Source organism: Lontra canadensis, unplaced genomic scaffold (assembly GCF_010015895.1).
Source record: "Lontra canadensis isolate GAN:19392208 unplaced genomic scaffold, GSC_riverotter_1.0 scaffold50, whole genome shotgun sequence".
NCBI lineage: Eukaryota > Metazoa > Chordata > Mammalia > Carnivora > Mustelidae > Lontra > Lontra canadensis.
In genome coordinates this window covers 3,464,624-3,480,106 of record NW_022631044.1, presented here as the reverse complement: position 1 = coordinate 3,480,106, position 15,483 = coordinate 3,464,624, and the positions used below count along the sequence as shown (strand labels likewise).

The following is a 15,483-nucleotide window of genomic DNA, read 5'->3' as shown; positions in this document are numbered from 1 at the left end:
ATTATGGACATAAATACTGTAAAATGTCGGCAATGTTTTCCTCTCTGACTGGGTGGGATTGTGAGTTCTCTTATCTTGTTTCTTTGGGTTTTTAGTCATTCTTCCAAAATTACACAAAAGAATGTGTATAACAGAAAAATATTTAAAATAAAGAGGTACAATGTCAAGTTTTAAATGTCTATTCCAACATATGGACATAGTTCATCAACATTTTTGCAGCTTTTACCATAAAAATGTTTAAAATAACCCTTCTGTCATCCTCTGTGACTCATTGCCACATTTCCTGTTTATTTCCTTCCTTGATTAATCAGAAGGTTTAAAATCAGTGAACAGTCTGAGCTTGATTAGAAAACTCCTAGAAAATGAAGCTATCCTATACTTCATACAAATGAGGACATATTAATTTCTGGGATTTGGATGTGATTTTCTTTCATTTATAAAAAATAAAAGTATTGCACACACAAAAGTTTATACCACAAACAAGAAAGAAGGAAAAATACCAAATGTCTGTTTAAAAAAAGGCTGGATAAGATGAAAAAAATCGGAAGATGTTTTATAATGTTCAAAAAAGTGTCATGTCACTGATTTACAAAGACTCTTGGGATGTGGTATGACTACAGCTTCTGAACTGGGCTGCTCAGGTACAACTCTCTATTCTGTCATTCTCCAGTTGTGACCTCGGCGGGTCACTTAACCTCTCAAGGGCTGTTTTTTGTTTTTTTGGTGGTGTTTTTTTTTTTTTTTAAGATTTTTTTATTTGAGAGAGAGGGAGAGAAAGAGCACAAGAGTGAGCACAAGGTGAGGAGGGCAGAGGGAGAAGTGGACTCCCTGCCGAGCAGGGAGCTGGATGTGGGGGATGTGGGCTCCATCCTAGCATCCTGAGGTCATGACCTGAGCCAAAGGCAGACGCTTAACCAACTGAGCACCCAGGCACCCCTTGAGGGCTGTTTTAAGGAACACTTGAGATAATGTATAAAAAAGCACTTAACCAGTGGGTTATTATTAGCATGTAGCAAGAGCTCAGTGTATGTTCACTGTTACTACTGTCATAACTACTCAAGCATAAAGGGGGAGAAGAGGCTGAAACAAAAATAAAAACTGTTTTAAGAAGAGTTACAGGGGCACGTGGACAGCACAGTCATTTGAGTGTTGGACTCCTGGTTTCCACTTGATCTTAGCCAAAAGGCTGAGAAGCGATGGACTCCTGGTTTCCTTTCAGGTCCTGGGTCTTAGGTTCATGGGATCGAGCCCTGTATCAGGCTCTGTGCTCAGTGTGGAGTCTGCTTAAGGTGCTCTCTTTCTCTCTTTCCCTCTGCCCCTCCTCCTCCCACCTTCTCTCTAAAATAAATAAATAGGGTGCCTGGGTGGCTCAGTGGGTTTAAAGCCTCTGCCTTCAGCTCAGGTCATGATCCCAGGGTCCTGGGATCGAGCCCTGCATCGGGCTCACTGCTCAGCAGGGAGCCTGCTTCCCCACCTCTCTGCCTGCCTCTCTGCCTACTTGTGATCTCTGTCTGTCAAATAAATAAATTAAATAAATAAATAAATCCTTAAAAAACCATATAGACAAACAACAAAACACGTGATAAGTAGGAATTATAAGTACTGAAACTGGGAATGTATGGAAAATGTGTAGGGACCTCTGTTAACACTGGCGAATCCAATTAATTAAATTAATAACAGTGAGATTATCATATCAAGATTTATATCATATGAAGACTTACAGGATATGATTAAAATTTCAGGTTTTTTCTGATAAGGGAAACACAAACCTATTAGAAAGTACTCTTAATCAACAGTGTAATCCTCAAAGGTCAGGGTGGGGTGGGCAATGAAAGAGAGAAGCAAAGTGAATACTGAAATATCTGTGCACAAGACTTCTAAGCAGATTATAATGAGCCTCTCTCCCCACTCTCATGCTGATTGAACATCACTGTTATAGTAGCAGAAAAACTCTAAATACTTTCAGTACATTTTTAAGAAGAACTTTTAAAATTTTACTGTGTTCCTCTTAATATTGACAAAGCAATTTAGAAATATGCACCAAAAGCCTTAGAAGACACAAATCTTTTGATTTAACAAATAATCTAGAGGTTACCTTAAAGAAACTATAAAGGATATCATACAATGACATCCAAAGTTCCAGTAAGAAATAAACTTATGATGTTAGAAAAAGTACTAGCATATCTAAGGAAGGCAGGAAGAAAAAATATGTAAGGTTATAATCAGAAATTAATAAAATTAAAAAGATCAATCTTGGAAGCATATCAAATTCCTATCTACAAGGATTATTTATACTCAAAACCTCATATCGGTTGCTGAGGGAATTTTAACAGGAAAACACTGAAACCAAATTAATGTTTAAAAAAAGAGGTTACTTAGATACATTATGACAAATCCATATGAAGTCATTTAATGCAGATCTTTCATAATTTATCTTTTAAGAGCTTCTTTAATGACGTGGAAACGAGCCAGACTTAGTAAGCAAGCAAATTTGGTTTAATAGGACTATAGAGATGTACATTAAGGTCTTAAGCTGAGTCCAAAAATTATGTACAAAATCGTAGTCATTTATTTTCGTGGGGAAGAAGATCTGTAAACTTTCATTATGTTCATGAAGATATATGTGACCCTAAAAAGGTTAAATGTCACTAACAGACACCAAATGGTACTCCTGTGCTACTTCTTAATTGTGAGATTACGGGGATTTTAACTTCCTTCTCTACACTTTTCTATAAATTGTTAACCTTTAGTGTACCTGAGGGGCTCAGTCGGTTAAATAACTAACTTTTGTGTAATAAATATGTACAATTTTCTCTCATTTTTAAGAAATTTTAGTTGAAATATAGTTGACTATGTATCATTTTTATTAATAAAGGAGAAAATTAGTTTTTTACTATTACTTCTTTAATTTAAAAAAGGTCTAATTTAAAAAGATATCTCCCTCTACCTGTAAACACACACACACGCACACGCACACACACACACGCACACACACATACACACACAGAAACAGCTCAGAAAAATCTTGGATAGAGGATAGAACATCTAATTAGAATTCTTCAAACCGTTCCAAAGATCTAAGCAATTATAAGAGATTAGCAGTGATGTTCTTAAATTCAGAAATATTTGCTTAAAGTATGTGTATGAATTAGAGAGAATAAATCCTGTATATTATTGACACGTCATTCTGTCATTTTGATTCAGAATGATTCTAGGTATTTCTTTTTCCCTACCTTTTATGTTGGAAATCTTCTGAATAAGAGAAAATATACGTTAGCACCAAGATCTGGGGCTCACTGGTGTGCCACAGCTATCTGTGGGACGGAAACTATGGAGGCAACAACTGTGAGCTCAGTGTTTCAGGTATTGGCTATACTAACCGGTTCCAGCAGAAAACGAGGGAGTGGCAAAAGCATCACCTTGAGTCGGTTGAAAGCCTGGGATCAAACTCTCAGCGGAGCCTCCAAGCTTCTCAGAATGTTTGCCTGGAGGGACAAAACACCACCGAGTTCATTCCAGCAGAACCCCATGATGCACACACACAGGCAGGAGGTGGAGGGCACCTTCTGAACTGACTTCTCGACTGGACTCCTTTTACTGCCTCAAGGCAATACCTCAGCCGTTCACAGGCCCTTGTCTAATCACTGCAGTAACTGAGACAACAGCTGAGAAAAGGAAAGAAGTTTTAAGAATCAAAGACAGCACACGGGTTTTGCAAGATGGAAGGACTTCCAGAGACTGGGTGCCCAACGATGTGTGTGTAGTTAACACTACTGAACTGTTCACTTGACAATGGTTCAAAAGTTCGTATTTATGTTATGTTTATTTATCATAATTTTTAAAAGTATTTTATTTATTTACCTGAGAGAGAGAAAGAGAGAGAGAGAGAGAGAGAGAGAGAGAGAGAGAATGAGTGGGGGAGGGTAGGCAGAGGGAGAGGGAGAACCATGCTCCCAGCGCAGTAGGAACCCAACATGGGGCTTGATCCCAGGGACCCAGGGATCATGACCTGAGCGCAAGACAGATGCTTAACCCACTAAGCCACCCAGGCATCCCTGTATATTTTTCACAATTAATTTTTCACAATTAATTTTTTTTCAAATAAATGAATAAAAAAAGCAACAAAAAAGCTAACGCCCAAAAGCTCAAGGACATTACTCAGGCAGAATGCCTCTAGTCCTTACTTGGAATCTATTTGTTTTTATAAAATACTACTGAGCTTGCCAATCTGTTTTCCATGTTGGAAATAGTTGAGGAGAGCACATGAGAAGGGGGCGCGGGGGAAACAGCAGGAGATGTGACAAGGGATAGGCACAGTGGCAGCAGTTTAACACGACAGAAGAGAGACCGGAAATTAGGAAAAACAGACATAAGAACTTTAAAACCTGGGAGTGTCTTAAGTGCAAAAATACTAGCGTTTTCAATACCCACAAAGGTATTTCTGTTTATTCTAGAACGATAAGTGGCATACATAATTTGAATGAAATAATTTGACAGTGAGATAGTTGTCTGTCAGAGTTAAATCCTATATCCTATCTTTTGTTTAAAACAATAAGTAATATAATTTTTTAAAAGATATCTATGAAATAAAGTTAAAAGAGGTGAACATAAGTTAAAAGAGTCAAGTTAAAAAAGATATGGTCGAAGTTCATATCATTCACTCAGTTCTGATCATTCCTTTACCCTGTGTTCTTGTCTAATGCCTAGGTATTCTTTTTGAAGAGTTTTCCCAGGGCGTGCTGTTGTTTTCCAAAGTGTGCATGTGTGTCTGTGTATACAAGTCCCACCTTCCAAAACAGCCTGTGGGGGGTTTTTGTTTGTTTGTTTTGTTTTGTTTTAAGAAGGCTCCATACCCAGTGTGGCGTCCAGTGTAGGGCTTGAACTCATGACCCTGAGATCAAGACCTGAACTGAGATCAAGAGTTGGACACTTAACCTACCAGTGCTCCTCGACTCTGGGTTTTTGAGAGTAGAAATGGTACCTTCAATTTGATCACCTCTTCACAGTCCATCAACAGTACTACAGAACTCTGACCACAGTCAAAGATTCTAAGTTCATGTGAGGGCACACTCTCTCCTGCATAAGCAGTTACAGCCTTCTGGGACAATAAACACACAAGGAACGACCATGCTTGTCAGTATCATCCTGGTTTATGCCACCAAATCTTTCCTAAAAGTGTCCCACTCTCCTTACCACCACCCACAACAGGCCAGGAGTTCCTATGGATGAAAAGATGTCAGTACTCTGGTAAACATTCAAAGCAGTTTTCACTTAAACTTCAGATCAAGACTTTGAGGGGAGGAAAGACCTAACCCTACATTTTCAAACACATACTCCTCTAAAGTCAGGGTTTAAGAATCACAGAAGGGCACCCATTGCTCACCTTCCCCCAGCTTGGCAAAGTCCTTGTTTAGCAGTTCCTCAGCTGTGAGTTTGGAGAAATTGTCATCATCGAAGGGATTCCACGTAGAACCTTCTGAAGCATTATAAACGTTTTGCTGGGAGGTCCGAGGAGAGCCTGATGGAGTGGTGGTTGCAGACCTATGTAGGTTCCCACCCCCACGAAATGAAAAGAGTTGACAAAGGGTTAATCTACTTTCTCTTTGTTTTGAGGTCAAATTGTTTTCTGAGTCAAACCATTCTTCTCTGCAATAGTTTTCTGAAAGGGCTTTCCATGGCAACTGGACAGTTTCCACAGATAAATTTTATCACCGTGTGAAATAAATGTCTCCCTTTCCTTCATGATCCACTGTCTCCCACTACTTCTTTAACCTCTTGCTTATATTTTTGGTCTCCTCTGCCAGTCCTTTCACAATCCAGAATCCCAAAGCGACCTGTTCCGAGGCTTGCGCCTCCTGTGGCCCCCGCCATAACAGCCACAATGACTGCCCCCAGGCTGGCTGGGACTGAAGGCTTTTCAGGCTGCCTCCCATCTGTCAGGATCTAGCACACAGAGAATGAAGGGCTGCCGTGAGCAATCACCATCAAAGTTAAGGAGAAATAAAGACAGTTAGCAATATCTTGTGTTTCTGGGTATCATTGCCTAATTTTCTTCTAAAGTCTCTCTTGATGCCATTTGCATTTAACTAACGACTTCAAGAGTTTTACTTTAGAGTCCATGGTTCCAAGAAAGCTGAGAGTCCAAAAGTGCATTCACCTAGCAAGCACTCATTGCAATCCACTTTACTTCAGGCACAGAGCCCATCACTAGATTTACAATGGTTAAGACACGGTCCTCGTCTTGGCGGAACCTGCAGGCCAGGTCAGCTGGATACACAAATAAATAATGATAATATAACGGGATACATCTCCAAAAAGGTTCAGATAATTTATATATGACACCCAAGGGGTCAGAGAAAAGGGAACCTCTGACATCGATTTTGATGAATAAATAAGCATTTCCTAGGTGGACAAGGAGAGCGGTAGTTCACGGAGAGGGCACAGGATGAACAATGTGGCCACAAAGACAGAGAATGACACATCCGCCAATGTGATACAACAGTCTTCGGTCTGTTAACCAATGAGTTCAGTATTATCCCACTGGCAATGGGGAGCCAAGGAAAGATCTTTATCATGGAGAGGGTTGGTCAGACTAAGATTTTAAAAAATACTCTGTGGAACATGGAATGGATGAGAGAATGGAAACAGTAAAGCAAGTAAGAAATTATTTCTGAAGATCAGTATGGTCTATGTACTACAGGCAAATTCAGTTTCTGAATGAACACAGACACAGACATACCTTTACATACATATACCTGTGCCCCTCTACATACAGATGCAGGGAATTACAGAGCAGTGGCCCACAACAGCCCTAGCCCACACAAGTGAAAAAGAGAAAGGGGAAGCACCACATACTTGGACTTATTGAGGCTGGCTTCAGCTGCAGCTGCCTGGAGCAGCTGGGTGGATTTGCTGGCAGGGACCCCAAAGACGGCACTGTGGGTCACGTCACTGAGAATCCGCCTGTGCCCAGCACGCTGGGTTTTGGGGGACGAGGGAGGAGTGAGAGATCCGAGTTTCTGCCCCTGGACGGTCGGAGGTGGGGTTGTTTGCACCTTTGGCTGTTGTCTTACTGGGGCTTGAATCTGCTAGGAAAAAAAAAGAAATGGCAAGTGTTTCAAAAAGAAGGGAAAGGAAAAACAAACAGACAAGCATAATAAAAAATGCCACATGACAGCTAACACGGGACTCAAGTGGCTGAATTTACCAAGAGCACCAAGAAAGAAAAAAAGCAGTTTTGGACAATCTGAGCTCTAGCTGTGGGACTGACGGCATGGTATTTATCTGATGCTTAGACATAAATTTCCATCTTCATCAGCAATCCTCTACAGAGCAGCCATACACAATACAGCCCAGAGCATAAGGCTGCAGAAGCTAGTCCTCATCCCCAAAACCAAGAATGTATCCTACAGGACCACCTTCTGCTTCTGGGGTCACGCAGGAACTCATTCAGAATGCCTCCAAAGAGCATGCTTTAAGCAATCTACCACCACAGTCAGAAGCCAATGAAGGCACAGCTCCAGCTAAAACACATTTGAGCTGAATAATTTCTGCCAAGAGATCCCTGACTCTGACAGAGCTCAGACTACTGGTTAGGAATAAGTTAGAATTCCACTGTGATTCATAAATGGTAATGTTTTTGTTTTGTTTTGTTATTAAGGCTCTTTATTTCACTATTAAGGTGGGTCTACAAGGTTTTCTTTCTGTGGCTCCCCTGAGAAAATGTACAGGATTGGAGCAGAGGGATTAATTTGTTCCCACCTTTAGTTTGGAAATGGCACGGAAGAACAAGGTAGAGAATATAGTAAGAATAAGAAAAAATTGGAAAAGCCCTTGATGACAATTGATCTAGTAACACAAGGACTCTTCAGAAGGCAGAACAAACTGTCACCACAGAAAAACAAATAGGAACATCCTATGGCCACGTGGTTAGACCTCAAGCATCAGATACAATCTACAAAGTGCTACGTCAAGAAGATGAACAAAAAATAGCACTAAGAAGGCCACCTAATGCTTTAACTCTGTCAGTCCAGAGACAAAATGATTCAGAATATTAAAGGACTCAGGTATTGAACTATCCCTTCCCTCCAGTCCCTTGTTTCAGACTAAGATGTCCCTCCATGCTGCAGCTCAGCCCTCACATTCAGTGCCTTCGTAGGTAATCCTGAGAGAGAAGGGAAACCAGAGGGGCCAGCTACTTGGGTCAGGATGCTGACAGCCTGAGATTTTGTCCCCATATTGACGCAGACTCTGAATTAGACTGAGGCAGGTTTATATGCATGTATGAGTACACAAGCACTCACCAACTGAATGACACAGAAGAAGCCTCTAACATCAGTCAGGTTAAGGTCAGAGGGAAAAGCAGCTGACACATCTCTGAGGGAGAAGCAGTCTGTTCTGGGAAGACCAGAGCTCCGGCTCCACAACTTCCAGTGGCCCAGGGCTGTACCTACAACAGTCAACCTAGAACCAGTACCCACAGAGACCACCATGGCTTTATGGACAGAACAAGATTAGCTAATTTCCTCGAGTCTGAGACAGTCATTGCTTTGAGAAGGATATACTTCACTGCTGAGTTCCTTTATTTTGAAGAGTCCAGACTACTTGGAGAACATTTCCCTTCTTCTTACCTATCCCCGTAGGCAGCATAGTGAAGAGCAGACACTTCAGGAGGATACCTTACGCTATCACAGCTATCTACTAATACAAAACCACTCCAATCCGTTCAGCTACTCCTCACAACAGCTCCATCAGGCAGACAGTTTTATTTCCATTCCAAATCTAAGAATACGAGAGACAAAGGGACCTTAGCACAGATTCCAACTCCCTCATTTCAGAGGAGCTTCTTCTTCACCATCTATGTCTCCTCCAAAGATGGGATTAGGAAGGGGAAGGGGGAAACAGACAAAGCATAGTGGAGAGAGAATCAAAGTAGACTCAGATGTCTGTCTTGCTAGAGATTGTTTTAAAGAACAAAAATATGTAATTATAAAAGGAGTACACTCAGATCCAGGAATGCAACAATATACACAAAAGGGGGGAGGGAACCACCCAGACTTCCATCCCACTATCCAAATACAACTGTTTTTATCTTTTGGGAATCTTCTATTTAAGTCCCTTTCCAAGTACATACTTTTCCCATAATTTCAATATTATCTCATGACCGTTTCACATTGTTGTACAGATGCTATAACCATGATTTGTAATGGCTGCACAGCTGGCTTCTTAAACAATTAGGTTACTTTGATTCTTTTGGCTGTTACTAATAAGTCTATAATAAACATTATGGCATATTACCATTTTCCTTTTGTAGATTACTGCTTTAGGATGGCTGCAGAGTATTCTCTCTTTTTTTTTAAAGATTTTATTTATTTGACAGAGAGAGAGAGAGACAGACAGACAGACAGCAAAAGAGGGAATACAAGCTGGGGAAGCGGGAGAGGGAGAAGCAGGAAGCTGGATGAGGGGCTCGATCCCAGGACGCTGAGATCGTGACCTGAGCTGAAGGCAGACGCTTAACTGACTGAGCCACCCAGGCGCACCCAGAGTATTTTTTTTTTTTTTAAGATTTTATTTATTTATTTGACAGATGGAGATCACAAGTAGGCAGAGAGGCAGGCAGAGAGAGGAGGAAGCAGGCTCCCCGCTGAGCAGAGAGCCCGATGCGGAGCTCGATCCCAGGACCCTGGGATCATGACCTGAGCCGAAGGCAGAGTCTAAACCACTGAGCCACCCAGGCGCCCCCAGAGTATTCTTTACACTCACTCACTTGCTCCTCTAGGTAAGTCCTGACAAGGGTCACCAGAGAAAAGGATGGGTCAAATCTGGGAAGCTCTCTGACTCCTGGCAGAAGCAAGTTCTGCTCCTGTTCTTTCTCTATCCCCTCAACCAACTACCCCAGAGCGAAGTGCTCAAGGTACGTTTTTAGCCAAGGAACATCGAGAAGGTTTATAATTCATTCCCGAGAGAGGGACAGCAAAGGGGAACATCATAAGAAATGTAGTCAGTTACTGTTGATCATTTCGTCCCCCTGGATGACCATTTGTTATTATTAGCCTTAAACACAGATCAGGATTCTTTGGTTCTTTCCTCAGCTCTGCTATCAGTCTGTGTGTCTTGGGTAATCCCTTTCTAGCCTGGGTCTAGTTTCCAGCTCCAGTAAATGAGGAGAGGGAGAAGCAGGCTTCCCGCTGAGCAGGGAGCCCGATGCACGGCTCTCTATTCCAGAACCCTGCAATTATGACCTGAGCCAAAGGCAGACGCCTAATGTCTGAGCCACCCAGGTGCCCCTACAATAATTTTTTTTAAAAACTCCATTAACAAGAAGAACTTCAGTTCGTATTAAAAATAGAGAAAGTGGCTGTCTACCACACGCCTGCAGGAAGACTGAGTTGTTTCAGAAACGAAGGTGTAAACTGACACAAACTAAGCTGAGGCTCAAAGAAGACAATCTATTTACAGCAATGCTTCCTTTTGAAAGCATGGTTTTCCGGTTTAAGATCGGTGACAAAACTCTATTAGAAATCAATCCTCAGAAAGACGGTTTCTTACTTTTCCTTCATTTGTCTAGTAGCTGGACTTCCCTGGGAATGAGAGAGTAGCTGTGATACTCTATTGGCTGGATATGTACGATGCCTTTTTCTATCACTAGAATGTTTTCTTCACAATCACTCAGAAATATGTGAGTACAGAATTAAGAGCACATGGTAGAGGAAAAACACATCGTGCCTGAGGTTGCTGAAGCTGTAAAGATCAATCAGGAGAGGAGGAAGGAGTTCTGACGCTGTAGTCAACCAGTATCTAGAAGTGGACCTGCCCAACTTCTAAACCAACAAGATGGCTCCCGCAGTACTCAGGTGCTCTGGTGCCCAGAGGATTGGGTCATGGTAAATGGTCCCACCAAGGAGGCCCCTCAAGGCCGCTACATGGTAGACTTAGATGAGGTCATGTTGCCGAAGACCAAGAATAAGTAAAGCCCTATCAGGCGTCAGGGGAGGCCACGCAAACCTCCAGAGACTGGGGGGCCACAGTGGTCAAACCCCCCCTTCAAGGGAAAGGGATTCACTCTGATCCTACCTGGGTCCTTGACTGACCTACGCGGGCACCAACACAGACAGCAAACAGCTCTTTCTGCCAGTCTAATTTTAGAGTGATAAATAAGAATGTTTCTCTTCATCAGGAGCCTAGAATCGTTTTTGTTAAACCTCTTACCTTCTACAGAATACCTCCTCCTGACCTCAGGCATAACAACAGAACAAAAATCAAGTATTTTAACCACAAGCCTGGGGCAGCTGCCTCTCCCTAACGCAGGGGCCCTGCCCTCTGGTGGGCCCGCCCGCTGCTCTCTCCTGCTTGGGGACTCAGAGCCCTGGCCGGCTGTTACCGCCCGCTCCGCGGGCGCCTGCGGGGCTGCAGCGGGGGGCGCCTGGGGCTGCTGTCCTGCTGCCGCCACCACCGCCGTGGTCTTCTGCTGCAAGGCGGCCTGCTGAGTCAGCAGCAGTTGTTGGTGCAAGCTCAAGGCCAGCTGCTGCTGCTGCTGCGGCAGCTGCGGCTGGGGCTGGGGCTGGTAGAAGTTCTGCATCAGCTGCGGCTGAGAGCTTCCTTGCGACACCACCGGGAACTGGGTGATGGCTGGTTGCTGGGCGGCTGTGTGCACTGCCTGAAACTGAGCAGGAGAAGTGGCAAAAAGGACGAGGGGAACAGAGTGTCTCAGAACCACTGAGACCACAAAAGACCAATGTCTCAGGAATAACCGAGCCCAGTCTGAAGCCAAAAGCAAGGGCAGGCAGAAGTCTCTTAGCTTGGCCTCAATTTAGGAGGGGGACCTCAGGGCATTAAAATTAACCCCACAGCACCTGACACTGCCAGGCTGCATCGAGGGCGCTGGGCCACCTCCTGGCTTTGGGGAGTTTCTCTGGCAAGCCTAAGGGCGTCCCTTTGTGCATTTTGTGACTCCCCGTGCTGGGGTGTAAGGGAAGCTAATGAACGATCTCCCAATCCCAGAAGTAATCCTGCTTGTAAAGGGATTTGTTAGCAGCCAAGATTAAAATGCTTTGCTCCATGAACAGGATGAAGCAGGGACGACACTGAAAATAACCTAAACGCTAAACCAGCTATAAAGACTCTGTTCGAGCCCTGCTGAAAATTATTTCCCTATAGCTCTATCTTACTAACTGTCCCATCTTTAAACATTCAAAATGTTCAGTATCCTCTAGCACACTTACTGGTATTTTATCCTGTGTCTATAACTGATTCTTTCAAGTTATATTCTCTTATAAACTGCCAATGGATAGGGATACTTCTTACCCATTTGTCTATTCCACACTGCTAAGGGCTATGGGACACACACACACGCCCCAAAGAAGCGCCTACTAATCAACAAAAGTCAAGAACTTGGCTTTGAGCATCCCAAACACTGTTACTTAGTTGTAGAGTTAGGGGATTGGATAAGGTTTGCCTCCTGGGGCAAAAGTTAAAGGGTTAGCAAAGAAGCAGATGTCAGCAAGTAGCTGCCTATTTATAACTGCAAAATGCTGGAAATGACCAAATGTTTATCAACAGGGGACACTGATTGAATTAACCATGCTATGTATCCTTAAAATAGAATGCTCTCAAGTTGTAAACAGGCATGAGGGCTCCCTCTATATTATGGGATGGAGAGAGCAGAATTCTGTAACTTTGAAACTGTAAACGTTTTATATTTTCATACAACAAAATTCACCCAAAATTTGGCAATAACTACAAATCAAAAGCAAAATGAAACAAATAAACCTGTGTATCAAACTGATTCCAGAAAATAATGAGCAAAACATTTTAAGAATGAAAAGGACAAAGAAATCTTAAACTGGGGCACCTGGGTGGCTCAGTTGGTTAAGTCTCTGCCTGTAGCTCAGGTCATGATCCCGGAGTCCCAGGATCGAGTCCAACATCAGGCTCTCTGCTCAACGGGGAGTCTGCTTCTCCCTCTGAACCTCTCTCCTCTCCTGCGCAAGCACTCTCTCTTTCACTCTCTCTCAAATAAATAAATAAATAAATAAATAGAATCTTTAAAAAGAGAGAGAGAGAGAAATCTCAAACTGTTTCCAGTACTTGTGTTGGCACTATTATCTTGAAATTATAAAGCAATTAAGTGATTATGTTAATGTTGCTAGGAATCAAGATCTTCAGATCAGAAAAATACAAATATAAAATCCAAGGAGTTAAGCAAAAATCCTATAATTACAATTCTGAATTAAGAATATGAATTTGCGTCCACTCGGACCCGGTGTCGCAGCTCAGGAGCTCCAGCCTGGGAGGATGGTGTGCATTCCTTGCATCGTCATTCCGATTCTGCTCTGGATCTACAAAAAATTCCTGGAGCCCTACATATACCCTCTGATTTCCCCCTTTGTGAGTCGTATGTGGCCTAAGAAAGCTCTTCGAGAATCCCACGATAAAAACAAAGGCAAGGTAGACTGTAAGGGCCAGACATAAATGGATTACCAACAAAAGGTCCGACGGAAATCTCTGATAAAAAGAAAGACTAAAGTGATCCAAAGGATCTCATTGTTTTAAAAATGGACCTGATAATATGAAGCACCTTACTTGCAATTGTCTCTGACCTTTTTCTCTCTGAGACCAGAATTTGGAATAGATAGCTTAGATACTCATCTGATACTAATCAGGAAATACATGATATTTATATTTTAAAAGTATTTAGTTATATTTAATGATCTCATTCCCGAGTTCCTATTTCATTAAAGTAGCTTCCATTTCTATTATCGCAGTTATGAATAAATAGAAGGTTTGTGCCAGTAGACACTGCTACTAAACCAGTACTCAGAAATCCTTTTGTTCAGGCTCTTTGAATTTGAGCAAAGTATAGTGTTACTGTGAAACAGTGCAGTGAGACTGTATGGTGAAAGGAGGGGGTTTGGGGACATGATGAGGACTTCAAACATGAAAATATAATTACTGTCCAGTGGAACGGAGCAGCCTACTTCTGATAGTAATTCCTGCTTATTGCTCTGAGGAAAATAGAAAAGACGGGGAAATTGGGAAAACGCCTTTGAAAAATGGAATACCTTTTACAAAAATATCTAATGTATATTATAAAATTCTAATCCTTGTTGCATTCCTTCTGTTCTCACAAAGTATATTAAATATTCAGTTTAGTTTGTGGTTCTTTTTTCAAAAAAAAAAAAAAAAAGAATATGAATTTGCATTCATTGTGTATATTCTGTTAACAAAACAAAAGAAACAAAATATATTTCCCAAGTATCCACTCAAAGGCCTAAAAACAATAACTGACCCATTAGCAAAGGAGTATCCTTAGCATCAAAATGTGGTCTCTAAATACCATTTTTAAAAGGAAAGGGAGCTCCTTCAGAGAGATGGCTGTATCCAGGTCAAGGGCAGAGTGAGACTGGAATGACCTGTTACAATAAACAGCAAGGAAACCACCAAAGGACCCAGGAACCGGCCTAAAGAGACTTCTACTGGCCAAAGCTGGGTCAATTTAGGCATCAAAATAAAATTTTTAAAACGGCAATGTCTAGGGACACCTGGGTGGCTCAGTTGGTTAAGCAGCTACCTTCGGCTCAGGTCATGATCCCAGAGTCCTGGGATCGAGTCCCACATCAGGCTCCTTGCTCATCAGGGAGCCTGCTTCTCCCTCTGCCTCTGCCTGCCATTCTGTCTGCCTGTGCTCTCTCTCTCTCTCTCTGGCAAATAAATAAATAAAATCTTAAAAAAAAAAAATTTAAAACGGCAATGTCTAGAAACATAAATATGTTTAAATCCCTGAATTCATGACACTAAAACAAAACAAATCAAAAACCTCTGTTCACCTTTAGATGACACTAGAAACAAACCCACTCTGAAAACTGGTAAACACAGGCAAAAACTCAAGCATTTTTTCTTGCCTTTTCTATATAAACAGTATGTCAGGGTCAGCAAATAGTTGAGAAAAAGTCTACTCAGAAAAATTCCAGCCCCTAAGTGAAGAGGGAATGTTAGAATATCACCATGTTTCCATGCCTGATAAATGAATGGACTGAGGAAATGATTAGCAGTTGCTGCTAAACTGATCTGGAACACTGAATGAATGGATCAGACAGACAATACCAAACTCACGGACTGATTTTAATATTGATAAAAGAGAGCGACAACCAGACCCTATACGCCTCCTGAAGAGATGCAACTGGAAGAACAAAGAACTATCCAACTGAACCAAATTTTGAGCAAGCCTCAAAAAATCACCAGTTTACACAGGGGATGGAAGAACATATTATATGGCCGCAGGGACGCAATCAGCCAAATCCAGAAGGTGGAAAATTCTACAGGACAACTGACCCAGTTTCTTCAAAAAATTAAATGGCAAAGGGAAAAAAAAGGGAGAGGGCATTATGAATAAAAGGGGACTTGAAAGATATGTCAATCATTATAAAATGAATTATGCTCATAGTAAAAAATGTAGAAAAACTATGAAAAGATAATGGGAGA

At 41.9% G+C, this 15,483-nt stretch overlaps 2 protein-coding genes across 14 annotated transcripts in view; one reads left to right on the top strand and one right to left on the bottom strand.

Moving 5' to 3' along the window:
• The window catches only part of AAK1 (AP2 associated kinase 1), a 166,550-nt gene that overhangs the window by 29,441 nt on the left and 121,626 nt on the right, over positions 1–15,483 (bottom strand). For 8 of the 13 annotated variants that reach the window (XM_032873728.1, XM_032873727.1, XM_032873723.1 and 5 more), the window contains exons 13-16: positions 11,384–11,665; positions 6,856–7,088; positions 5,384–5,559; positions 3,381–3,485 (exon numbers count right to left, since the gene is read on the bottom strand). In XM_032873728.1, coding sequence (XP_032729619.1) covers positions 3,381–3,485; positions 5,384–5,559; positions 6,856–7,088; positions 11,384–11,665 — 796 coding nt within the window. The remainder of the gene's footprint in view (positions 1–3,380; positions 3,486–5,383; positions 5,560–6,855; positions 7,089–11,383; positions 11,666–15,483) is intronic. The other 5 variants (XM_032873725.1, XM_032873735.1, XM_032873734.1 and 2 more) reach the window with 3 other exon arrangements.
• On the top strand, positions 13,257–14,160 carry LOC116877175 (UPF0729 protein C18orf32 homolog). The gene is given in 2 exon segments (XM_032873739.1): positions 13,257–13,462; positions 13,465–14,160. Coding segments are annotated over 2 exon segments (228 nt in total). The 5' UTR covers positions 13,257–13,296; the 3' UTR covers positions 13,527–14,160.